Genomic DNA, 27,758 nt, shown 5'->3' on the forward strand with positions numbered 1-27,758 from the left:
GCTAAATAGAATAACCCATCCTAAATGCCCATCATATCACCTCACTACCTCTGTGCATCTATTTTAGGTTAAGGAATTTGATACCAACTTCACAGATGTGCAGCAGTCAGAATTCTTCCTGGAGTCAGACAGCGAGTATGTATTTCAAGTGAGATGCCGAGGACGAGGTAGAAGAAGCTGGCAGCCCTGGAGTTCACCCTTTGTTCACAAAACTCCCCAAACAGGTGGGTTTGCTTAAATACTGTGTTCTCTGCGGCTCTCCTTTTCGTCTCCTTCTAAGCATTCCTGCAGCTTGTCTGCCACCACTGAGAAAGGCTTTTCTGTGGAGGGTGATAACATTCAAATCAGCATTTGCTTGGAGCTTTTTTCTCATTTTTTTTATTAAAAATTTCCATCTCCTCCCCTCCTACCCATTCCCTCCACTCCCCTCCACCCATAACCCCACTCCCTCCCTCTCCAGGCCAAAAAGCCATCAGGGTTCCCTACATTATGTTAAGTGTTGGGGCAGCTGGCCCAATCCCTGCGTTCAGGGGCGTGGCTGCCCCAGCGGGAGTAGCATTCCCCTTAAATAGGGTCGTGGCGCCGGAAGGAGCCCCGTTTTTGCTCTCCCCCGCGTACCTTCTGCTCCGCTGGACCCTTGGTTCTGTAAGTTCCCTTATCTCCCCTTGTATTAAAACTGATTAATTATAAAAGGACTATCGTGGTTATTCCCTAACTCCTACAACCGCCGGTACCGCCGGCAATGCCGGTACGTTTGGCCCCTACAGTTAAGTCCAAGGTCCTCCCAACTCCCCCCAGGTCCAGGAAGGTGAGCTTGGAACTTTTTAAGGGTAGCAATTTGTGAAGTGGTTTAAACCACCTGGAGATACTTAGGTTTCAACACATTTACTCTTATTTCTTCCCACAAAGGACATATTCCACACACAGTTGGTGTGACAGTTCTTACAAACACGCTAACTTATTATCAGTTCTTGTTTTGAGTTACATTTTTTAAAAAATGTGTCACAAAAATTAAAAAATCAACTGATGTGAATAAACACTGATTATACTAAAAGTAACCAGAAAGCCTTAAAAACACTTAACTATGGAATTAATAATTTTTCAGCAAGGCCTCACTGATAAAGATTTAGAAAGATCTTGTTCCTATTATTATTAATTTAATTACATATCTATCTAGTCACACCACACAATACCATCATCTTAACTGAATAGATTTCAATTGTGAGCAAGTAATAAAAACAAACAGTTACAACTGTCATAATATTCCAGAGTGGCTCCATGAACCAGAGATATGCCTTTATGTGTAGTTTCTATGCCAGATTTTGTTTTGCTTCCCATAAACAACACATTTGTCTTAATTATGCTCACATCATTAATAACATCAGCCTTCTTGTAACAGCTTGACAACCATGATCTGTGATTTCCAGTAGAAGGAGTTGAGCAAGCCAAGTAATTTTGGCGCCCCCTGATGTCCAAATCTTAGAGATACATTGTTAAGGGAATAATTTTCAATAAATTATCAGTTCTCTATTTTTGCAAGTTAAAATTTAATATTTTCTGTCTTAAATTGGTATTGGCAAAACTTCCTGAGACTCAATAAAAAATAGATTTGCTTTGTAATGAAATTCTTTTTAAATTTTTATTTTATTTTGATTTTATGTGTATGGGAGTTTTGTTTACTTGTTTGGGCCTGGAGCCCACAGAAGCCAAAAGAAGGCATTGGATCCCCTGGAACTGCAACTCTGAATGGTGGTCAGTCACAGTGTGGGTGCTGGCAACCAAACCCATATCTTCTGGATGAGCTCGAAATTGCTGAGCCATCTCTCTAGCCCCAAGTAACCTGGTTCTTTTAAAATGAAATCTAGAGTTGCTTAAATGCATGTAACTAAACATAAGCACTGCTTTCTATAAGCTTATTTTGTTTGTCAACATTTTTGGTCGTGTATTTAGCACCATTTTGTAAATATGTAAGCGGAGTCATGATTTGCTAGACAGCACATTGCTCATGGGTCACTGCACTCTCAGCACCACTGACCCACACTCTCAATCTTTCTTGTTGTCCAGTTCTGTCTGAACAAGTGGAATGGCAGATAATCCTTCTCCCCTCCAGGTCAGGGGCAGTCCAATAAATGGTACATCTATGTGCATTCCTGTATTTGTTTCTTTAGGCAGCATATCACTCTGTAATATAGGATTGTCTTGAATTTATGACAGTCCTCCTGCCTCAACCCCCCAAGTGCTGGAATTACAAGTGTGTGTCACCATATAAACACAGATGTTGTTTAAGGACAAAGGTCCTTCATCTAAGATAAAAGAGAATAAGAACCTAAAGAGCCTGGTCTTAAGATTTCTTATTTCATAAGGAGAAATTTCAGTTAAAAGGTAAAACAGAAATCAAACTTAAATATTTTTTCTTTTTTATTGATTTTATTGAACTATACATTTTTTTCTATGCTCCCCTCCTTTCCTCCCCTCCCCTTTAACCCTCTTCCATGGTCTCCATGCTCCCAATTTACTCAGGAGATTTTGTCTTTTTCTACATCACATGTAGATCCATGTATGTCTCTCTCAGGATCCTCTTTGTTGTCTAAGTTCTCTGGGATTGTGAATTGTAGGCTGGGTTTTTTGCTTTATGTTTAAAAACCACTTATGAGTGAGTACATATGATAATTGTCTTTCTGGGTTACCTCACTCGATATGATGTTTTCTAGCTCCATGCATTTGCCTGCAAATTTCAAGATGTCATTTTTTTCTGCTGTGTAATACTCTATCGTGTAAATGTACCACATTTTCCTTATCCATTCTTCAGTCAAGGGGCATTTAGATTGTTTCCAGGTTTTGGCTATGACAAACAATGCTGCTATGAACATAGTTGAGCACATGTCCTTCTGGTATGATTGAACATACTTTGGGTATATAACCAAAAGTGGTATTACTGGGTTGAGGAAAGTTGTTTCCTAATTTTCTGAAAAATCACCATACTGATATCCAAAGGGGTTGTACCAGCTTGCATTCCCACCAGCAATACAGGGGTGTTCCCTTTACCCCACAACTCCTCCAGCATAAGTTGTCATCAGTGTTTTTGATCTTGGCCATTCTTACAGGTGTAAAATGGAATCTCAGAGTTGTTTTGATTTGCATTTCTCTGATGACTAAGGATGTTGAGCATTTCCTTAAGTGTCTTTCAGCCATTTGAAAGTTTTCTGTTTAAGTCTGCACTCCATTATTTTTATTGAAATATTTGTTCTTTTGATGACCAATTTCTTGAGTTATTTGTATATTTTGGAGATCAGACCTCTGTCTGATGTGGGGTTGGTGAAGATCTTTGCCCATTCTGTAGGCTGCCATTTTATCTTGTTGACCATGTCCTTTGCTTTACAGAAGCTTTTCAGTTTTAGGAAGTCCCATTTATTAGTTGTTTCTTTCAGTGTCTGTTTAGGGAGTGGTCTCCTGTGCCAATGCATTCAAGTATACTTCCCACCTTCTTTTCTATGAGGTTCAGTGTGGCTGGCTTTATGTTGAGGTCTTTGATCCATTAAGATTTGAGTTTTGTGCATGATGATAGATATGGATCTATTTTTGTTCTTCTACATGTTGATATTCAGTTATGCCAGCATCGTTTGTTATATACACTTTCTTTTTTCCATTTGATTCTTTTGCTTCTTTGTCAAAAAATCAGGTGTTCATAGGTGTGTGTATTAATATTCAGGTCTTCAGTTAGGTTCCATTGGTCTTCCTGTCTGTTTTTATGCCAATACCAGACTGTTTTCAGCATTGTAGCTCTGTAGTAGAGTTTGAAGTCAGGGGTTGTGATGCCTCCAGAAATTTTTTTATTGTACAGGATTGTTTTGGCTATCCTGCAATTTTTGCTTTTCCATGTGAAGTTGAGTAGCATTCTTTTGAGGTCTATGAAGAATTTTGTTGGGATTTTGATGGGCATTGCATTGAATCTGTAGATTGTTTTTTGGTAAGATTGCCATTTTTACTGTGTTAATTCTACCTAACCAAGAGCAGGGAGATCTTTCCACTCTCTGGTGTCTTCTTCGATTTCTTTCTTCAAAGATTTAAAGTTCTTGTCATACAAGTCTTCCACTTGTTTGCTTAGAGTTACTCCAAGATATTTTATGCTATTTGTGGCTATTGTGAAGGTTGATGTTTCTCTGATTTCTTTCTCAGCCATTTATCATTTGTGTAAAGGAGGGCTACTGATTTTTTTTTTTTTTAGTTAATCTTGTATCCTGCTACATTACTGAAAGTGTTTATGAGTTGTAGAAGTTCCTTGGTAGAATTTTTGAGGTCGCTTATGTAAACCATCATATCATCAGCAAATGGTGAGATTTTTGACTTCTTTTCTGATTTGTATCCCCTTGATCTTTTTTGTTGTTGTTGTCTTATTAATTTAATTATTTCCTTTTCTGCGATTTTTTTTAACGTGTATGGGTGTTTTGCTTGCAAGTATGTCTGTACACCATATGCATGCAATATCCAAGGAGACCAGAAGAGGGCATCTGATCCTTTGAAACTAGAGTTACATATGCACCAACATGGAGAGTCGATGAATCTAACTTGGTACCTCTCAAAAAGCAGACAGTGCCCTTAACTGCTGATCCATTTCTCCTGTCCCCCTTTCCTCATTCAAACAAAGTTTCAGCTACTTTGTTTCATTATTATCAGTAAGCTCCTTTAAATAGATTTTTATTTAAGCTTTTATTTCTTTATGTCTAAAAAAGAATTATTAGATTAAGAGTTAGGCAAATTTGGTGCTGGGAAGATGGCTCCGTGGGTAAAGTGCTTGCTGTGGGAGAATGAGGATCTGAGTTCAGATTTCCAGCACCCATATAAAAGCCATGTGCAACAGTACATATCTGTAATCAAAATGCTTGGGTAGTCCAAAGCCTGCCAGATGCTAGAGGCTGACTAGCCAGTCAATCTAAGCCATCAATGAGTTCCAGGCTCAGTAAGAGACAGTGTCTCAAAATAAAATAATAAGGTGAAGAACAATAGAAGGAGACATTGGATATCAGTCTCAGACTTCCAAGTGCTCATATGTGGAAGAAAATATCCTCACATATGCCAGCATACACACACACAGTTAAGCACATACATGTATACAACACACATACAGTGGTAAGCATATACACATATGCAGCATCCATCAACCAAGCTAAGCACAAACATACACACACACACACACACACACACAAAACACACATACGCTGAGGCACACACATGGGGGGCAGGAATTAAGCACATTTTAAGATGCATGTTGCCAAATTGTTTTTTTATTCCCTTGGAATTTGATACATAAATACATTGTATTTGCATCATTTACACCCCTGTATCTCCTTTATACCCCTTCTCAAACTCATGATCCCTTCTCCTCCTCTTTCTCCTCCTCCTCCTCTTCCTCCTCCTCCTCTTTCTCCTCCTCCTCCTCTTTCTCCTCCTCCTCCTCTTTCTCCTTCTCCTCCTCCTCTTCCTCCTCCTCCTCCTTCTCCTCCTCCTCCTCCTCTTTATTGTCTTGTTTGTTTTTTAGACAGGGTTTCTCTGTGTAGTCATGACTGTCCTGGAACTCACTCTGTAGACCAGGCTGGTCTCAAACTTACAGAGATCCACCTGCCTCTGCCTCCCAAGTGCTGTAGTTAAAGACACGCAGACACGCACCACCACCTCTTGGACATGACCCCTTGTGTATGTATGTGTGTATATATATATCCTACTGAATCCATCAATTGTTGTACTTAGGTATGTGTGTTTAGGGTTGACCATTTGAGATGGATAATCTATGACAGAGCTTGTCTCCAAAGATAACTACTTCTCCTTCCCTCAGAAGCCATTGTAGCTCTTCATCTAGGGGTGGAGTCTTAAGTCTCCTCATCACTGGCATGTCAACTGATGTATTCATTATGCAGGTCTTGTTTAGGCAGCCATATTAATGTGAGATCATGGAGCAACTCCCTACAGTGTCTAGAAGTCACTATCTTACAGCAGACATCTTGGTCCTCTGGCTCTTACAATATTTCTACTCTCTTTCCCATCATGTCTCCTAAGCTTTAGGTATTGGGATTGTGTTGGAGATGTACTGATTAGGTCTTTGCATCCTATGGTCACTTAGTCTCTGCATTTTGACCCTGGATCCCTGTAGCAGTCTACAACTGTTGGGAAAAGAAGTTTCTTTGAGAGGGATATGAGCCACATTTGTCTTTGGGTATAAGGGTTAGTGTTTAGAAATAAAAGCTATATTGACTTAGGAAAATGGTAGTAGTAGTTTCTCAAGTATGTTTTATCAAATCCTTACTATTTACCTTTTTAAGAATCCATGAAAAACAGTTATCATTGTGTTAATTAATATTAATTTAGCCTATACCACATGGAAGGTCTTATAAGTGCTTAAGAACCTCAGTAAGCAAAGGAATAGAGCAAGATCTATATATTGAAGAAGTTTTATTCTAGAGAAGATAAGAAAGAATAATTACATAATAAGTATCATTACCTTATATGTACAAATACAAATAAAATCTGGGAGAAGCAATTTACACAGGTGAATATTGACACGACTTGTGATTGAGACATAAAACAAAATCCATTCCCATAATATTATTATGGTTAGCCAATTTGCTTGGTAATATAGGTATTTTTCCAACAGTTAAACTCCAAGTAATTAAAGGTTTATTTATAAGGAAGTGCATACATTACAAGCAATAATGTTCCTTCCATAGAGGATTTTCCCAATTTATTTTCTAAAAATTATTACATGTGTATCTCCATGTTTCCATATTTCCCAAAGTATATCGAACTAGTTTAGTGGACATTTCTCTGTATTGCTGCTTTCTAAAGAGTGCCTTTTCCTTGCCTTCAAAGCTTGATCTTGGGCACTGGGCATAGGTACACATTCTTATAATCCTGTGACATGGGAGGCTGAAGCAGGACGATTTGGGATTCAAGTTCATCCTAGGCTATAGTGAAATTCTGCTAATAAATAATGGATGGATTGATGGATGGATTGATGGATGGATGGATGGATGGGCATATGGAGGTGAATGGGTGAATGGATGGATGGATGGATGGTTGGATGGATGGATTGGGGATGAACTGATGGAGAATACAAGCAGCAAAAACTGGCCTCAAGATGAGATGTTAGTCAGTTGTAGACCGCTTGGCTTACCTGCTTCAAGTACTGCCAACTATGACAACAATAAAAGCTTTTTAAAAAACAGCCTCAAAAAGAAACTGAAAGAGCTCATTTATAGTTAGAGTTGGGTGACTTGAATTACTTAATCTCTTTTCCTTCCTTGAGTATTAAGTCTTTATTGGAAAGCAGAGCTCTATACCAAAAAGAAAAAAATCAGTTCCTCAGAATAGAAGGTCAGGCTTTAGCACACCCACAGGGGAAGTTTTGCTGGTTAGACACCCATGTTCCTCTATCCTAGCATGTTATCAAGAGGTCACTTAGTAAGACAGGGAGTCTTTAAAACATAAGATATTAGCTAACATTTCTTGGATGATTACATGTGTAGGGCACTATGGTAAGCGTTTTACCTCAAAATTGTCCTTTATTGACATAGTCCTGTAAAACCAGCATGATCGTTGTTCCCCCATTACCTTCACCAGATGAAGGTAATGAGATCCAAAAACTTGCAAAAAGTTACAAAACAGGCAAATAGCCAAGTTCTGGCAAGATCAGGCTATGGGGTTCCAGAACAGTTCTGCCATTTGCCTTCCCTAGAGAACCAGGAACAGCCTGTGTCCACCCCATCTCAGCATCTTGTCTAAACGCTCCACACATATGTCAATAGTCAAGCTGTGCTGACAGAGCCTTGTTTCTATTGGAGGACTCACTTTGAAAATGCACAAGTGGGGAAATAATCATAATACTCCATCAAGTACTTCACACCTTGTCATGAGTAACTGATGAGGAGGCAGGCTTAATCTGTGGTGATGATAATGAAACCACAGGACTCCCAAGATCTTGAGATGGTATAGGGAAGGGGTAGTCTGAGAAGAGGAAAAAAGAACACGTGAAAAAGTTAACTTTGTTGAAGGCAAGATAGCCATGGGCACTTCATAATAAGTTTTTCAAGCAGGTTCCAGTCAAGTAAACTAGAGTACACTGTTTCTCTGAGTGGGAGCCCTGGGCCAGTTGTTTGGAAATGCTTGTGTAGATTCCTGAGCCACTTCACTCCCAAGTTCTTCTGTAATGAAGTGTAAGAAGCATTGTTCTAAATGGCATACCAACCTTCAGATAAAATCTCTGGTTGGGAGTCTACTACCTGTAATTCCAGCATGAGGCACAAGACTCACCAGGAGTTCAAGGGCAGCCTGGACAGTATAGTGAGTTCTAAGCCAGCCTGGAAAATGTAATGAAACTCATCTTCCCACCCCAAGAACAGAGAGAATTACTGGTTACCATTTTTCCCAGGTTTAGTTTCCAGCTCTCAGTTTTCATTGTCCCCAGCCTATTTTTGGGTTCTTTAGATAACTAAGACAGAAACCAGAGGCAAACAATACCATCTAAATAACCCCAATAAAGGAGATAGCATAAAAAAAAAAAAAAAAAAAAACAGTGTTCCCGGATTGTGTTCCCAGGGACTCAAGGGTCACAGATACTTAAGTAAAAGTTGGGCTACCAAGGCCACATAGTCTGCTACTACACACAACCCGGCATTTCTACACATACATTTAGAGATCTTTGCTCTTTTTTTCTGGAGTTATTGCTTGGCTTAATGATCTACTTGTGTGAACCAGGTCTATCTGGGCTCTGCTTGCAAAAGAGGGTGGAGGCACTACCTCTGTACCCTAAGATGTATAAACTAAGTTGTGGTGTATTATAAAAGTGGGGGTCGTGGAAAAGCTTTGGGAAGGATTCAACATCTCTGCAACCTGGTTATTGGTGGAAACCTTCTTTATAAGCAGCATCCATTGGCAAGAGGCCTTGGTGATAGTTCAGGATCCTGTTGTTTAGTCTCCTTAAGAAAGAACACCTGGCCGGGCGGTGGTGGCACACGCCTTTAATCCCAGCACTCGGGAGGCAGAGGCAGGCGGATCTCTGTGAGTTCGAGGCCAGCCTGGTCTACAAGAGCTAGTTCCAGGACAGGCTCTAAAAAATCTGCAGAGAAACCCTGTCTCGAAAAACCAAAAAAAAAAAAGAAAAGAAAAGAAAAGAAAGAAAGAAAGAACACCTGGCAAGGGCAAGAAGCAGGGCAAGACCAGTTTCGAACCCGGTTCTAGTAATCACAGGCTTCAGAGAACACGGAAGAATCTTAGGAATTCCCCTGAGTGCTGTCTGCCCGCTTCCCTGAGAGTCCACCCATCCTGGCATCCTTAACAGCCCAGGCTCTTGGGAAGCACAGGCACAGGTCTGTCTTTAGGAATGGTGTCCACATGACCCTTTCTGCCACATTCAGTTTGCTCTGGCTGTGAGGCCTCAGTGAGATAGAACGACTGAGGGCTTCTAAGCCAACAACGTGGACAGCTGCTATAGAAATCTCTGGGACTTTAAGCACAGATAATACCAGAAATGACAAAGATAATTCGTCAATAATTTGTAGAAAACCAATACTGAAAATGTGTAAGTTCCCTGAACTCAGTACTACCGGTGTAAATCGATGACACTGTCTGTCCTACAGACCTCTCTGTGACAGGAAAGGTCTTGAATTTCGCAATCCTCTTATGAAGCTAGAGCGCCAAGGGAAAGGCAGTAATTTCATAATGACTAATTAGTGTGCTTGAACTGCAGCTTTCAGTAGAAGTTTCCCAGAGAAGACAGACACCTGCCTGGACGGTTTTCCGTAGGAAGGCAAGTGTGAGCAAGCTGGGAAACTCCTTCTCACTTTGTTCCTGTGGAGTTAGTCGCTGTAGCGCCACCAGCGCTGTTTAGGTGCTCATTATCAGTTTTTCAGGATTTTTAGTGCCTAAAAAAGAAAAAAGAAACAAACATCTTAATAGAACTCAACATATGTGCTGTTAAAGGTAATGCAAATTAGATAATACTGTGCAGAGTTTTCCAAATTTCCCCTCACTTATAATTAGAGACTTGTCATTCACACATATATAGATGAATTATAATTTGTAGATTATTAGTTAATAAACTGTGAAACAAACACAGTGATCCTTGAAATATAAGCCATTTTTGAACTTCTCGTCCAGGTTTTATCTTCTCCTGGTGCTGCCTCTAATAAACCACTGTGTTTCTGTAGGATAAGTAAAAACTCAAGATTACTGAAGGGCTAGAGAGATTGCTCTGTGGGTAGGAGTGTGTGCTGTTCTTCCCAAGGGGGACTATGTCCAAAACCAAGGCTGGAACTTTGAAGAATCTTTGACAACAGGCAAAATTCTTACCTCTAGAGTTTTGACGTGCTTTGGTCCCTGACCCTCATCTCTGTGTGGTCCACATGGCTTGGGGAATTTTCTTGAACAGCTTCTAGTTGTTTTCCTTCCCTTTCTCTTATTTGTTACTGCAACAAGATGCATTTGTTCATCTTCCCTTTTCTCTGTAAACATGTAAACAATGAAGGAACGCATGAACAAAGAGAGTCTTTTGGTAGTGTCTCTGCATACCTTGCCATCCTTAATTATCCTGGATGATATGATTCATGCTTCCTTAAAATAACTCTTGATCTAGCTTAGTTTTCCCAGTCTCATGGTGAGTTGGTTGTTGACTTACTATTGTTTCTTCCTTGGGCTAATGATGCCTGCCTGCTGTTGCATGGTCAGTGTCTTTGCTTTGTCAGTTAATATAGGCTAGACTAAATTTTTGAGCATGGTCTGATGGTATTGAATTCCACTTCCCATGTTTGGCCTGGGATGATAACATTTAAATGTTAGATGGTTGAATTATTAAAATAATATTAGAAAGACAGGACCCTAAAGGAGATGTTTATGTTTTAAAAAATGGTTGGTTTTTAAAAAAAAGATACCTCTTGCTTTAACTCTTCTTTTTTTTTGGAAAGAAATATCCAGAATGGCCTCCTGTCAGCTCTAATCTAGGTTCTTGTAATACAATTCTTTACTGACACAAAGACTGACAAAGGAAGAAACAAAGCTATCTCAAAGAAGCCCACTTATAGAAACAGAGCCTTGAAAAATAATTAGAGATATGGAGCTCAAGATATATAGGGAAAATCAATAGATAAGGAAAGGAAATTTTTTGTGCAATCACACTTGTCCCAAAGCTGACTATAATAGTAAGAATTTGGAGCCAATTTAAATGTCCAACATTTAAACAACAATAAATAATGTTTTTGAGGCTTTAATTTATGTAAACCAACTGTCTCATTGTGTCTCACAAGAATGCCCCCCCCCCCACTGACTCGTGTGTTTGAATACTTGGCCTCTAGTTAGTGAAACTGTTTGGAGAAGATTAGAAGGTATGCCTTAGTGGAGAAGGTGAGTCCAGATCTGACCCAATTAATATCTCTCTCTCTCTCTCTCTCTCTCTCTCTCTCTCTCTCTCTCTCTCTCTCTCTCTCTCTCTCTCTCTCTGCCTGCAACTTGCTTGTCAGATGTGAGCTCTGAAACTGCTACTTCTGCCATCTTTGTCCCTGCCATAACAACCACGAACTAACTCTCTGAAACTGTGAGCAAGTCCCTCAATTAAATGCCTTCTTTGATAAGCTGCCTTGATCGTGGTGTCTCTTCACTGCAATAGAACAGTAACTAAGACAGTCATTAAAATCCCTAAGTGAAGCATGGCTGTTTTCCAGTTTTGCTGTGAAGAACACAAGTCATAGAAAGGATTAATAATCCATTTGGGATTATGTAATTCCAAATGGTGGAGCTAGGACCTTGGCTATTTTATGTGAGTCAACAGTTTATGTTCAAAATAGCTTTTCAAGAGGAGTGTGGTTGAATGGATACTGCATTGTATGAGCTTGATGAATATTAAGCAATAGTAAGTGTGTTTTGAGTAATTTTTAATGAGGAAGTGCTCATTATATAACACTGGATGCAAGAGACACACTGTGGCATTGCTAGAGCATGTGATCTCCAATAGGGTATTGATGTGGAAACAAGTATTTCAAATGACCGTCTCTAGGTTGTGACAGAGTCTGAAATCCTGTGTGCCCTCTATAATCTTCTGTATTTCCCAAGCCTCCCATAATAAGAGTGCGTTGATGGAGTGATCAAGAAAGATTATCTGGGAAGCATAACCATAGACTAAAGCTTTGAAGAACCAGTGCTCAGTGTTTTAGTCCAATAATACACACTGCAGTGGGATCTAGAATGCAGTGAGGCCAGGCAGTACTGACACCCTGTGACTTATCCTTAGAGACGCAAGGTCATCTTTGGAAGGGGCAGACTTCTGGCAGGGTCACCACCATGAACTGCCCTGCTGCAAAAGTGAGTCTATTAGTTTATGAGCCTAGTGACCAGTACAAAATACATGTAACAACTAGGTGAGACATTGACACGTTAGTTACCATTCCTAAGTCCTAACTCAGTAAACAGTGTGCTTAGTTACTATGAAGTTACAGGCATGATTGTGAGACTCAGCAGAGAGCATATGAGGTCTACTGTGTCATCTGAAACACACTGTAAGGTACTGGATGGTTGCCTCACAATGATAACAAACTTAGATTGCCCAGACATGGTTTGCCTGGAGGTCACCATACAGTGAAAAGATATGGAGATCATTTGGTACCAGATCAAAGAAACAAATAGAATTCATTATTTCTAAAAACCAGTCCTTTGGAGTAGATTTGGTTAATTATTTGTTGGGCTTAAGGGTATATTTATGCTCTGTTTTTTGCCCAAGAATGAGGAACTATTCTTATTGTAAAGATTGTAAAGACTCTAGCTATCTCCAGAGACATTATTTTCTTTTTTTTTAAGATTTCTTTGTTTATTATGTATACAGTGTTCTGCCCGCATGTATGCCTACAGGCCAGAAGAGGACACTAGAATAGATTACAGATGACTGTGAGCCACCATGTGGTTGCTGGGACTTAACTCGGGACCTTGGGAAGAGCAGCCAGTGCTCTTAACTGCTGCACCATCTCGCCAGCTCCCACTCTGTCTTCTATTAGGTCACTCTTGCTTTCCATGGTAGTATGTGTAAGATACATCAAAAATCTTTTGAAGCTAGAAATTATTTGGGTTTCTGAATGTCCTCAAATATATCCTGTGAAGATATAATGGTCACACAATGTAACACTCTACTTCAGGACAGAATTGCCCCACTGTGAAAAGAACACCACATGTGATAAAGAAATAGCAGAGACAGCATGAGGGTTTCCCAGCATGGTAGGTAATGGCCTGGGGGTTGAAGCTGACACAAACAATATTTTACATCTGTGAAGGAGTCTGGGTGTGTCTTTTTATTTGCGGGTGCGTTCAAATGTTAAAATACTTAAATGTACTACAAAATACTAAAAGCTGGTGAATTAAGAGAGTATAATTGGGTTGTTTTTATCTCACACATCTGTTTCCTGTAGAAATATCTTCACCATAACTTCTGCTTTTATAACAAAAAATGAGTATGATTTATAAAGAAATTAGCCACTTGGTGGCAGTATAACATGGAGAATGTATGGCATCATTTCAGCCCTATGCTAAAAAAATTTTCATAGATTTTAATTTCTTCTCTGATAGTCCTGTTTATAAGCTATTTTATTCTGATACCTAATTCCCTGTGAAATTATCCTCTCATAATCAAGCACCTCTTTTAAATGACTAATTTAATTTAAATGAGTATACCTTGTTGATTTGAAATGATAATAACAGACTCTAAAGGAAAATTGCATTTACTCATTAAAGCTAGGAATGTGAACTATAATTATTTTGTATGATATGTTAATAACTCAGTGAAGTTTTCATTGTCAAATAATCAACTTAGTTTATACAACAAAATTATATTAACTTGTATTAAACTACAATAACACAATTCATTATTTTTAAATAAAAATGCTAAAATACCAGCCACATATGCTGTAAACCTCTGCCTTTACTAAAGGGAAAATTATGCTGCATTTTAATTTTGTGTTTCTGTTCTTAAAATTCCAAAAGCATGTAGCTGCAAGTCCCTCCCAAATTGGGAGAATTGTCACTGCTCTGCAAAGCTCCCATCAAGGTAGCTGGCCTGGCAGTTGGCCATGACTACTTAACCTTCATGACTCAAAATTTAGTAGAGTTATTTTCTGGGGAGCCGAAGGAACTTTGGGAAATATTGAGAAGCTCAGAATAATTTCTGATAGCCACAATCATAGGGAACATTTTGCTCTTGATGCAGAAAGTCAGAACACAGACAGACCTTACAGTTTCCAGTTACCTCCACCTTCTAAAATCCCCAGGCCTAGCTCACAGAAAACTGCGCTCAAGTTGACTGCATACAATTAGCCTTTTCAAAAAATTCTAAAGGTCTGTAAGAATCTTTTCTTTGAATATGTGTTGTCCATTTCTTAATGAGTGTCCCAGGACCACACTTCATCACATAAGTCTTTGGTGGCTTGGCAACAGGGACATCTCAAGTTGTGCAAGACACTTTTTCAAAAGGTGAATTTGAACAGCGACCCTGGAATGACTAGGTAGCTAGGATTTATGAGATGCTGAACATAGAACGTTCTTCAGAATCAGAGCCTTCTTTGCTGCTGTCTTCTGCTCTTGAGGGTTGTGTCTTTGAAGTCACCTCTGACAGCTCTCATTTATTAGGAAGCAAGAGATGGGCGAGCTTGCTATGGAATGCTTTTGAATTTAGACTTAAAGTAAATTAACTGCCAAGACTTCTTACATCACCCAGTTCTGAAGTTTTCATTAGTGGAGCCCTGAAAGTCTGATGGCTGGACAGGGCTGGCCAAGATCCTCTCGAGCAGGAAAGCAGCATAGAGGAGTCATTAGTGACATCTCAATGCTGTGGTACAACTTCAAAGTGTCTGCTCATGAAAACTTTTCTTGGTGCAGCCAAAGCAGGATAAGCAAACTAGAGCCTGTATCAAGGCAGAGGTGATGCTGCATGGACGGTCAAGGCAACTTGGGCTTCATAGTATCATTGCCTATTGAAAGAAACCAAGTAGGGACAAGTCATTGTGCATTTTTATGGTTGGGTGAATTTTTTCCCTTAGTAGTGTCTTGATGAATGTTGCCAGGAACCAAGTGAAATTTCTAGCCACGTTGGCATTTTAAAGCCTGGTGTAGTTTTAAACTGTCCAGGCAGAAGTTCCTCCTTCGAGACGTAGTCACTGAAAAGAAAATAAGAAAAGGTACATAGTTGCAATCTGTGCTTTATTCCACCCTCTGAACCTATGGAAATTACTAGTTTGATCATCTCCAGACAAGAGAATGTCTCGGGAATGTGAGTCACCTGAATACCCAGTTCTAAGTTGCTGATACTCTTCCTTTCTTGTTCTAAGTTCCCCAGGTCACATCAAGATCGTCCCAAGAATCTCAGAAGATTGAGATGCTCGCTGCTACAGTCATTAAACGACATTCTATTTTTGGTAAAAAAAAAAAAATGCACATACATTTATGTGTGTATATGTGTGTGACCATGTATTATGTAGCATGTATGTATGTATATATGTATGTATGTGCACTAAGGCCGCCTCAGCAGGAAAATTCCATACCAAAAATAATGCATCAGCATTTCTGGGAGATAATTGACTAGGTTCAAAATGTGCTTAAACTGATTGTAAGCAATAGTTCAGCCTGCTGGGGTAGTGAGTTAGTCACATTGTTGTTTCAGCAGACTCTTCTGAGTCTCAAGTCCCAAAAATGTCTATCACCTGTCCATCACGTGCTAGGATTGTATATACATCATCTGTCAATCTGAAGAGCAACCTGTTGAGATAAATGCCATAGGTCTATTTTATAGGTGGGAAAACTGAAGTTGAGGAAGGTTGAAAAATGCCAAAATATACAAAGCTATTAGAAATTCAAGCCTTACTCTTTTGCTTTCATTTATTTATTTGTTAGTTTTTGCTTTGTTTTGTTTTTCAAGACAGGGTATCACACTATAGCCCAGTTCCAGGATGTCCTAAAATTTACAAGTCTCCTGCCTCAGCTTCCCAAGTGCTGGGATTCCAGGCATGAGACATCACACTCAGCCCTATCCTTCTAAATATACAAGTCTGTGCTCTTTCTTTTAGATAAACCAGTTACCATTTTATTTGGTAATAGGGCTTGATGTGTTTTTATTGATGGCCATGCATAAATGTTTCAGCATATAAAAATATTAGATGAAAGTATACAATGAGCAAATATAACTCCAAATTGAAATTTGTCATTGAAAAACTTGAGGCCCTAACTATTTCACTAGTAGACTATTTGCTTCCTGGCACGGAAATCTAACAGAACTAGAATAAGAAATTTTGCAGGTGGTATTGACATTTTTTCACTGTTGTTAATTCATTCAACAAATATGTGTTAAATAACTATGTATCAGGTACTGTTCTGGGTGATGGGAAATTAACAATGAAAAAAATGGACAAAGCTGGACCTGGTGGTATCTGCCTTAATCCTAGCAGTGGGGATGTTCAAGCAAAAAGATCAACAGTTCAACACCTCATCTACGTAGCAAGTTTAGAAGCCAGTCTGGGCTAAATGAGATCTTGCCAAAGAGTGAAGGAGACAAGGGACAGAGGAAAGAAGGAAAGAAAAGAGGAAGGAAAGGATGGAAGGAAAATGTAAACAATGCCTTTTTCCTGAGGTTCTACTTTTCATAGATGGGGAGAAAAATAACAAAATAAAAGGGAAAATGTCTCATGTTGTGCAGAAACATGAAGCAGGCAAAAATATCCCAGTATAGATTCCTAATTGCACACATGCACTATGAATTTTCTATGGAAATTTTGGAGGCTTGGGACCCATGACAACTCCATTAGACACACAAGACATTTTATGTCTTATAGAAAATTAAATGTGAATCTCAACAAGTTTGTAATTATTCCCCAAATCCATAGAGCTGATGAATGGCAGAGTGCAACTAGACTCCTGGTCTCCTGGTGCCTCTGATATCCTCCATAAACCATTTCTCTGAGCACCATGTGACCTTGATAACTTTCTCTCTAATGCTCAACAGTGTGCAATAGTGTGTAACCCCATTAGTTGCTTAGAATATTCAAAAATAACTCTTAAGCCCTAGAAAAATACTAATTCCCTAGTGTGTGAGAATTTGAAACAGGCTAAAGTTCACAGGCTCCTACCTGGCAAATGGGTTTAAAGATGAGGAAGGCCAGCCTGGACACCCCCAGGTTAATGGAGCAGAGATGTGGCAAGTGTGGGGCTAGAAGCTGCCTAGAGCTAATTATTTAAGAAAAGTGGGAAAGGGGCAACGATGGAAGAAGAAGGATGGAAAGGAAGCTGCTAACTCAAAATGGCCCACAAGTCCCAGGATGGTAAAGTCACATCTAACATATGGTCTAGATCTGAAAATACTGAGGTTATCGTCTCAGGTACTGGGGAGAAATATGATGAGTCTCTGAGCAGCACGTGTTGGATAAACTATTATATATATAAAGAGAGAGAGAGGGAGAGAGAGAGAGAGAGAGAGAGAGAGAGAGAGAGAGAGAGAGAGAGAGAGAGAGATCGAGTCAACTTCAAAATGTAAGAAAGGTCTTTTTAAAATAGGTGTAAGATGTAGCAATTTTTATTTCTTTCTCACAGCATATATTGTGCTAAGCAGAATTACTGTGCTTTCTCATAGGTCAAATTTCATTTTAAAGAATGGTGAGAAGTCAGATAAATTTTGCCTTGCAGAAAAGGTTACAAAAAGATCTTAGTTGTGGCTTTGGACTGCCTTAGACATTGTCACATTAATTGGGAATTCTCAGCTGTGTCAGACAAACCAAATGAGGTTCATCAGAACACATATTCATATAAAATATGTTCGTGTGAGTTGACCACATTTGCTGGAGATGCACTTCTAGAAACCCACTGACCTCAGATGGATGTGGTCCAATTTCCTCAGACAGAAGATGGTTTCCTGGGGTACACAGTCAGGCAATCTAGAAGGACAGTCACTTTGTAGTCTTAGGTGAGTGTTAACTCTTGACTGTCACTCTAAGCAGGGTACAGAAAGCAACGACATGGTCATCACGTGGAAACAAATGCCTAGTTAAAATTACTTTTCTTTCCTTTGTTAGATAATAGTCAAGACATTGGATTTTTGTCGGGAATGGTCTTCTTGGGCATCTTGTTGCCGATTTTCTCTCTGATTGGGATATTTAACAGATCACTTCGAATAGGGTAGGTTTTTGCAGTTTCTAGTTTATGATTTAGGCCATATAAGTGTACTATCAAAATGTAGTCAATTATTTACTAAAAAATACACATTAACATCTTTGTTTTGAGAAAAGAGAGATTTTAATCATTATTGTGTGTGTATGATATATGGCTAAGAGAACGCACATGCCACATGTGTACATGCTCGTGGAGATCTGAGAATAACTTTGTTGAGTTGGTTCCCTCCTTCCACCCTCAAGTGAGTTTAGGAACTGATCAGGTCATGCAGGTAACCACAGCGGGTGTAAGGCTGTGACTGTGACATCCAGGTTTTGTCCTGAAAACAGCACTTCACAGCACTCCTTCCCGTTCTCTGGCTCGTACATTCTGTCTGCCCCTTCTTCTGTCATGCTGTCTTGACTGTCATGCTGTCTTGAGCCTTGCAAGGTGAGCACATTATAGGTGGTCCACACAAACTAATCATTAAGCAATTACATGTTTCTCAGCACTTTGACCAGTTATGAGTCTCTGCACTGACTTCTGCTTACTGCAAAAAGAAGCCTCTCCAACCCAGGTTGAGAATACTACTAATCTATGGGTATAAACAAATACATAGAAGGCAATTTGACTACATGACCATTTAGCAAGAGAACAATAGTAGATTGCTTCTTTATTTAGGCCTATCCCCTCTCCAGACATGAGCTTTTAACCGAGTTTATAGTATCACAATTTAATTACCTCCTGTGGAAAGGGATTCAAATCCAATCAGAAAGTTGTTGGTTACTCCTGCAACATTCATGGCACTATAGCACCAGTGAACACATCTAGCCTGGCATTTTAGTATTGTAGAACATGGAATTACCACTGGGTAAAACCACTAATGACTTTTCTCCCTCAGTGGCCTACATAGCCCCTTCCAACACTATGAACACTGACCAATAGGAAGAAGTTCCAGGTCAGTTCCAGCATGATTTTCCTATATTCTGCAACCAAAATGTATGGTGTCTTCAGAAATAATGTCTTACCATCTAGTTATTGTGGGCAATTAAAAGCAGTGGTAATGGTTTGTATTATCTTGAGGAAGGGCCCATCTTCTTTCAAACAACTTATCCCAGTATAGTATTAAAAAGTTTTATGCCTACTTGTTCAAAATGAGATATGACTAAGGAAAGGTCTCTAGCATTAAAGACCCCTTGATATTTCTAAACATCACCAAATGCATTTGGCATTTCTTATATGTCAATAGACTAAAGCTGTTTAATGTTGCAGCTTTCCAATGTGTGTAATAATGCACAGATTTGGAGACACATGAACATTCTTTGGTTTCTGACTTAAACTATATACATATAGCCAATCAGAAACTGGAAGCCAGTGTCCTCTTTGTCATCACTTGCTTCAGGAAATAATCTTTCATCTAAATATATAATCAAAATGAAGAAGCAAGAGTTTAAGCAAGCTAGTCTATAAGTTACTATATTATACTTATTATCTGCACAACCTTTCCCCACAAAACTTAATATTTCAAATTTTAAATTATATGTTAATAAGTATATCCCTAGTGCATTTCCAAAGTGGACAAACTAAAATGTAATTTTGCTTGGGGATGTTTTAAAATGTAGCTAAATACAAAGACTCTTGAAATATCTTAGTGTTCTAATAATGCCTGCAAAAATTTTGATATTAGTATTATCATCTAAATATATCCTAGATATTTTTGCAGTTTTAACTAATAACCATTTTATTACTATAATTAGTAAAACCCAAAGGTTTTTAGTTAGCAATAATCCATAAGAAAATAAAACTATCCCTGGATAATTTAATTGCTTAAATTCTAATTTTAAGAAAACAAAAGGCTGAAAAAATGGCTCTTTCATTAAAGTGCTTGCCTTGCAAGCTGCAGGACTTGAGTTTGAGCCATAGAATCCAAGTTAACAAAGGCCACAGGTATCCTGTTGCTTACTCACAATCCTAGTGCTGGAAAAGCAGAAACAGGCATATCTGTGAAGCTCACTGGCCAGCCTACTTGGCCTACTTACCAAACTCCAGGACAGAAATAAACCTTGCCTTCCAAATAAGGCAGATAGCACCTAAGGAACGACACCCAAGGCTGTCCCCAGGCCTTTACATGTACACATATTCACAAATTCACATGTATGTATGAAAATACACACACATACAAAGTAGGAAGAAGAAATAATTCCAATATAAGTATTTAACATATATGTAGATACTGTTGGCTACCAAAACTATACATCATTGATAAAAGTCTGTTATTAAAATCAGAACTAAAGCAGAAACAAAACCACCTTTTAAACGCACACAGATTATATTTATTAGTGACTAAGATCAAGTTAAATAATGCATCAGTGTCACAATAAGGAAAGAAGTAAAAACACTTCCCTTGGAGTCATTTAACCAAGAACGAAGTGCAGATTTGAACCCTCTGCTCATGTTCTCTGTACCTTCAGTCCTCACCTCTCTGTTGTATGAGTCTAAACCTGTACCTGCCTGAAGACAGTCTTGCAAATATGTCTGTCTGTGTGTCTATCCCTGTGTGCGTCTGTCTCTGTGAGTTCTGGGTGTGTCTGTCTCTCACAGCAGGCTTCACTCTGTGTTTATTGCACAACACAGAAATCATCACATAGGGAAGGAATGGGATACTTGGCAGAAATCTTTAACAGAGTTTTACAAGGGATTAAGTCTCTGGCTCCAACTGATTCCAACTGACCCAGATAACATCAATGATAAACATTATTTTTTTATCAACCAACATCCATACATGACTTCTTTCAACTTTTATGGTAGACTTTAGAAAGTGGCTTTAAACTTCCATATTTGTTGCTTTCAGCAAATTATACACATGGTTTACCTGAATCAGAGGCATGGAAGTGTAGAGTATTTAAGATTACAGCTATGCATTAATTTAGGTTGTAAATGCTGATTACATGGAAAATCCAATTCAAGTGGATGGACATTATTTTAAAGGCAGGTTAAACAAACTGAATACACAAAAGGCCAGCAGTCTCAAGTCTTAAGTGATCTTAAGGTGTATTATTAACTCTGACTGTGAGGAACAGCTAAAATTTCAGTCTTTTAGAATGCAAAATTTTCAGAATATTGTATTGTCACATAAATATAACAAAGCTAAGAGTAGGCAAATTTACAATATGTATGAAAAATCACTGTATACTGTACCAGTGTACTCTGTGAAACGCCACAGTAACATCAACCCACTATCATGGCCTAATTTTAAATATAGAAAGTACATGCATTAATTTTAAAAGCTGAATCTTAAAAGATTGCATAGATATATGCAAAGAAATAATTTTTCCCTTGTGTTAGTCAAGGTCAAAGGATCTTGCAAAGTTCACTTGGTCATTTTTGTTGTTACTTAATAAATGTGTTTAGGGAACCTGTTAAATAACAGGTCTTACTTGTTTTTCAGTCTCTTGATGTGTAAAAATATACCTCAGATCAGTGTGGTCTTGTCTCTATCCCTGGTACAACCTGTTTGCCCAAATAGGTTCACACTATCAATGTAAAAAGTGCTTTTATACATGAAGACAGCACCAGGAGGAACATTTGATATGAACTCAAACTGGTTTCTACCTGAACCCTTAAGTAAGAGATGGAAGACTTTGCTTGGTGGGGGTAAGATGAATTCCATTCTAGCTCCATGCATCACCTATGATTGCCTGCTCTGATTCTAAAAAGATGTGCTGACAGAGTGTGATGGTGTATACCCTTAATGCCATCACTTGGGAAGCAGAAGCAGGGGGATCTCTGAATTCAAGACCAGCCTGGTATGCAGAGTAAGTTCCAGTATAACTAGGACTACACAGAGAAACCTTGTCTCAAAAAACAAAAGAAGGAAGGAAGGAAGGAAGGAAGGGAGGGAGGGAGGGAGGGAGGGAGGGAGGAAGGAAAAAGGTGCTGTTCTAAAGTATCATTTTGTCTTTTAGAATTAAAAGAAAAGTCTTACTGGTGATCCCAAAGTGGCTTCATGAAGATATTCCTAATATGGAAAATAGTAATGTTGCAAAATTGATACAGGTAATCAAGCAGCACTAAATAGAACCTGATTGGTTCCAAGTGTGGTAGGTATGTCAGTAATACTAGTGTTGGGAAGGCTGGGGCAGGAGGATCACAAATTCAAGGCCAACTACATAATGAAACATTTTCAAAATAAATAAGCAAGGCTGGAGAGGTTGCTCAGTTTTTAAGAGTATTTATTGTTCTTGCAAAGGGCCCAGGTTCAATTTTCAGCACCCATGTGGTGGCTCACAGCTATCTGTAACTCCAGTTTCAGAGGATCCAATGCCCTTTTCTGACCTCTTCGGGCACCATATATCACACATACATATAAACTTAAAAATAAATAGTAAACAACAAAATCCCTGCAATTGAAATATCAGTTGAAGTGTGGTCTGGTCATTAAAGTAGAAGCATAGCTAGTGTGTGTGTGGAGACAAAGTTACAGCATTTCAAGCCCTCCTTAGATGAAAGAACAGTTAGGGGAGTGAAGGGCAGGAAGAAAGGAAACTGTGCTATTCAGGAAGAAAGATTGGTGTTTTCAGAGCAGAGAAAGAAGGAAAGAACCATCCTGTGAAGCATGCTTTGAAGGCCCCGAGAGGATTGTTTACAAGATGTCCAAGTCTTGGGGAGGGTACCATTCCATTGTTTCAACTTTATGGACCTTGTAAAGATTATTGTTGGGTGACTGTGGAAGATGGTGTCACCAGGGGTGGACTAGGATTTATGTCAACCAGGAAAAAAAAGGAGTATGCACCATGGTGACCCTGGGAATGAGGGAATTGGGGAGGGGGGGGCTTTGCCAGCTACAAAGAAAAGGGTCAGAAGTATGTTTCCAGAACTCTGCTTATCCATCACCATTTTCAATACCCAGTTAGTAGGTCAGAAGCATGTGGTACTACCACAGCAATGACCATAGAAAATGAACCCAAATGTGATGGAGGCAGAAAGGAGATATGGGAAGATGAGGACTTTCTTGAAAGAATGTTCTAGGCAGAAGAGTCATGTGAGCTCAAGTACAGAGGGGTCAGCAACATCTTGGACAGTTCAGGCCTATTTGTAAAACAGACACACACACACACATGTTTCTGCTTAACATTGGGTGAACACACTGTCTTAATTTGCTTTGTATTGCTGGAATAAACCACTATGACCAAAAGCAATTTGGGAAGCAAAGGGTTTATTTCATCTTACAGCTTTAAGTCTATCATCCAAGGAAGGCGGGACAGGAACTTGGGGCAAGTACTGATGCAGAGGCCACAGAGAAGTGGTGCTTACTGGTTTGCTTTCCATGGCTTTTTCAGTCTATTTTTCTATAGCACCCAGGACCACTAGTTCAGGGTGTCACTGCTCACAATGATCCAGTCCCTCCTACATCAATCATCAGTCGGGAAAATGTACTACAGACTTGCCCATAGGCCAATCTGGAGGACACATTTTCTTATCCTCTTCCAAAATGAGTCTAGCTTGTGTCAAGTTAATATAAAACTAGTCAGCACAACCACTAATCAACTTAACCCAGACATACATCATATGAACAAAGAGTTCCCAGGATAAAATAAAAATAAATAAATAGAATTTTTAATACTTTTTTTTGTTTGGTTTTGGTTTTGATTTTTCAAGACATGGTTTCTCTGTGTAACAGTCCTTGCTGTCCTGGAATTCCCTCTGTCAACCAGGCTAGCCTCAAACTCACAGAGATCAACCTGCCTCTGCCTCCCAAGTGCTGGGATTAAAGGCATGTGCCACTACTGTCTGGAAAAAAAAAAAAAAGAAAAGAAAAAAAAAGAAAAAAGAAAGGAAAAAAAAACCTTTGAAGAAGGTTATAGCCAAGAAATAGCCTTAAGACATAGATTATTTTTAATTCTATCTTTGGAAGACCTGAATAAAGACACCAAAGAAACAGAAGGCAGAAATCATCCAGGACATAAACACTAAGATAAAAGGGAAGAGAAAGGAAAAGAAAGAAGGAAAGGAAAGGAAAGGAAAGGAAAGGAAAGGAAAGGAAAGGAAAGGAAAGGAAAGGAAAGGAAAGGAAAGGAAGAAGGAAACTTTCAGCCCAAACTCAATCATTCAGTTGATTCCTTTGAATAGTTTTTGTTTTGGGGGTTGTTTTGTTTGTAAAATGATGTAATGTCTTTTTTTCTAGGAAGAAACTGTACTTGAGCATAATACTGCCAGTGAGCAGGACCTGTATGTAGATCCTGTGCTTACAGAGGTCAGTGAAACCACTCCCCTGGAACACAAGCCCACAGGTTACAAAGAAGAAAAGCTCGTGGGCCTCCTGGAGACCAGAGACTTTCCGCTAACAATGTTGTCTACCAGCTCTTCAGTTGTGTATATTCCCGATATCAACACTGGCTACAAACCCCAGATTTCAAATGTTTCCCCTGAGGAAAACCATTTTATTACCAGAGATGAGGAGTCTACAACTCTTGAGGCCACAGGCGACTGCTTTGCCAGACTGAAAATATACCCCAACTTTGCATTTTCTTCTTCAAGTATGACTTTACTAAGCAAAACACTAATTCTTGATGAATTGAACCTCGTTTTAAATCAAGGTGAGTTCAATCCTCTTGAAAAGCAAAACTCAAAACAAGAGGAAACCACCATGATTTTGGAAAGTGGCTCACCCAGTGAAACTACCCCAGAGCAGACCCTGCTTTCTGATGAATTTGTCTCCTGCTTGGCAATCAGGAGTGAGGACTTGCCATCTGTCAATTCTTACTTTCCACAGAACATTTTGGAAAACCAATTCAGTGAGATTTCACTCTTCAAAAGTAGACTATCCCGTCAAAGTCAGTGAAGCTGCCTTTCCACTGAAGGCCTAATTTTCCCTCAAAAGAAGTATACTTAGACTCACAAGATGCCGGGAATGAACCCTCCTTGTTGGCAAAACGAAACAAAAACAGTGAGAGTAGATTTGTTTGCTTGCTTTCATTTTCATTTTTTAATATTCCCACTTGAGAGAGGATCTCACATAGCCAAGCTTGACTCCAACGCGCTACAAGGCCAAGGATGACTGAACTCCAACGTTTCCTGCCTCTTCTCAAGTGCTAGGATTAAAGGTGTGTGCCTCCAAAACTATTTCTTTCACAGTTTCTTCATTAAGTTGTACAGAACAGCTCTGTTTGTATAAAGAATAAATAGTGAAGAATACGTGCTAGTGAAATGTAGGTCTTTAAAATCAAAACGTGAATATTTCCTTGCAAAGGCAGAATCAAGTATAATTTTTATTTTACCACTTAAAGTTAGATATAGAACCAAACAACACAACAAGGAAAAGCAGAAATAGAGACTAGCTGCTAATTAACATACTTGCTTATTGTTCTTCCACTATTTTCTTTGTTTTGGATTAAAAAATTGTAAGTCAAGGGTGGTTGGAACCATGGGGCTGATTCCTCCATTCAGGTTAAAAGTGGTGGGCATCATGCTGTGGCAAACACCAGTATTTACATTCTAACAGAAATCATGCCAGGGAGTAGGCACAGGATTAGCAAGACAGGTGGTTTGACTGTTATTCTCAACTAGGTGTTGAGGATCTCAGAATACCACCATGAAAACAGATACATATCCTACTCTGGAATGGTGGACACCCACTGTGTCTACCCTTGTCCTGTAGCCAGTGTCTGCTGCAGACATTGCAAGTTGTTCCCTACATGCCTCAGTTTACCTTCTTCTCATTCTCTGAAGCCATTGTGCCCAAAGTAGAACAACTAGTCCCAATGTAAAAAGCGTAGAACCTGATGGAAAGTCTGTTGTCTATCCTAAAATATGTGTGTATTTGTTGTATTTTACATAATTTTACATAATCTAAAAAGGATGTTTAGTGTCACTCACAAAATTGTAATTGTTAAATATCCTGACTTGTAAATTATAATAACTTTGCTTTATTCTTCTCTAAGAGGAGTTTGCCAGTAAGGGTAAGGGGCAGGTTAGATTTGATGCAAAATGCTAGGACAGATCACCTTTGTGTGTTGACTTATCTGGTCTATTGAGAAGGATATTTACATAGGCCATTTCATTGTAACCATAAATCTAATGCATTTAGAAAGCTTTTGTCCAGCTTTAGGGATGAAAGCAAAGAGTTCTTTGCTTATCTGTGGATGCTTCCGGAACAGTGTGTGCCTCTCACCCCAGGCGGTGTGAAGGGAGCAGCAGTTTTTGGTATCTCCTCCCACCACATGCCTTTTTTCATGTTCAGCACAGGAAAAACTTTTTTTTTTCAAATTAGCTTACAAAGTAGCAGGTTTCTTTGTGGCTTTAACATATATACTCCGTTTTGGCTGACACTCTCCTTGCTTGATCTCCTTGCCCCTACCTTCCCGCCCATGTCGACTTAAGCCCTCCCCACCCCAGCACCACCGCTTGCACTTGCATAGCAAATGTGTTCTAATACCCTCCCCACCTCTCTCCCCTCGAAGTCATTTTCCCCCTCCGTAAGGCCCTTTCTAGGTTCCTGGCCTTTACCATACTCACAGCTACAAACGCACATAAAAAAAAAAACATTAAAACTAAGGATCTACATAAGAGAAAGAACATGCAGTGTTGCTGTCTGGGCACGGATTCCTTTATTTTATAGACTGTCTGGGGGATGAAGAGATGTTTAACAGTGGGTACTGCTCTTACAAAGGAACTGAGTTCCATTCTCAGTATCCACGTTGGTTGACTCACAGCTACTCAAACTCCAGAGGATCTGACAGCCTTTCTAGTCTCAGAGGGTACATACATTTATGCACAAATACTTCCATACAAACACAGAACTTAAATATATTTATAGAAAACGATATATACTATTTTCTTGGCCATCCATTTTCCTGCAAATTTCCTAACTTCATTTTACTTTGCTGCTGAATAATATTCCATTGTGCATATGTACCACATTTTCACTATCCACTTATCAGTTAATGGACATCTGAACTGGTGCCGTTCCTTGGTTATTGAGAGTAGAGCAACAATGAAGGATTAACAGATCTCTGGAGTGGATGCTAAGTCCTTTCGGTATAAGCCCAGTGCAGTGGTATAATAGTGCAGATCTATTACTAGGTTCTCTCTCTCTCTCTCTCTCTCTCTCTCTCTCTCTCTCTCTCTCTCTCTCTCTCTCTCTCTCTCTCTCTCTCTCCCTCCCTCCCTCCCTCTTTGCCCTCTCCCTTCCCTTCCCCCAATAAAAGTTTACAATAGCCACAAACAGCATAAAATATCTCAGAGTAACTCTAACCAAACAAGTGGGAGACCTGTATGACAAGAACTTTAAATCTTTGAAGAAAGAAATTAAAGAAGACACCAGAAAGTAGAAAGATCTCCCATGCTCTTGGGTAGGTAGAATTAACATAGCAAAAATGGCAGTCTTACCAAAAACAATCTACAGATTCAATGCAATGCCCATCAAAATTCCAACAAAATTCCTCACAGACCTCGAAAGAATGATACTCAACTTCATATGAAAAAGCAAAAAACCCAGGATAGCCGAAACAATCTTGTACAATAAAAGAACTTCTGGAGGCATCACAATCCCTGACTTCAAACTCTTCAAACTACTGAGCTACAATACTGAAAACAGCGTGGTACTAGCA

The 27,758-nt window shown here is 39.2% G+C and overlaps 1 protein-coding gene across 1 annotated transcript in view; it reads left to right on the forward strand.

Moving 5' to 3' along the window:
* Positions 1–24,991, forward strand: part of Il23r (interleukin 23 receptor) — a 68,392-nt gene extending 43,401 nt beyond the window's left edge. The window contains exons 7-11 of the mRNA XM_042054537.1: positions 68–224; positions 15,345–15,431; positions 18,075–18,177; positions 22,116–22,206; positions 24,335–24,991. Coding sequence (XP_041910471.1) covers positions 68–224; positions 15,345–15,431; positions 18,075–18,177; positions 22,116–22,206; positions 24,335–24,991 — 1,095 coding nt within the window. The remainder of the gene's footprint in view (positions 1–67; positions 225–15,344; positions 15,432–18,074; positions 18,178–22,115; positions 22,207–24,334) is intronic.
* Positions 24,992–27,758: the final 2,767 nt, after the last annotated feature.

The sequence above is a fragment of the Arvicola amphibius genome, chromosome 2 (assembly GCF_903992535.2).
Source record: "Arvicola amphibius chromosome 2, mArvAmp1.2, whole genome shotgun sequence".
NCBI classification, from domain to species: domain Eukaryota; kingdom Metazoa; phylum Chordata; class Mammalia; order Rodentia; family Cricetidae; genus Arvicola; species Arvicola amphibius.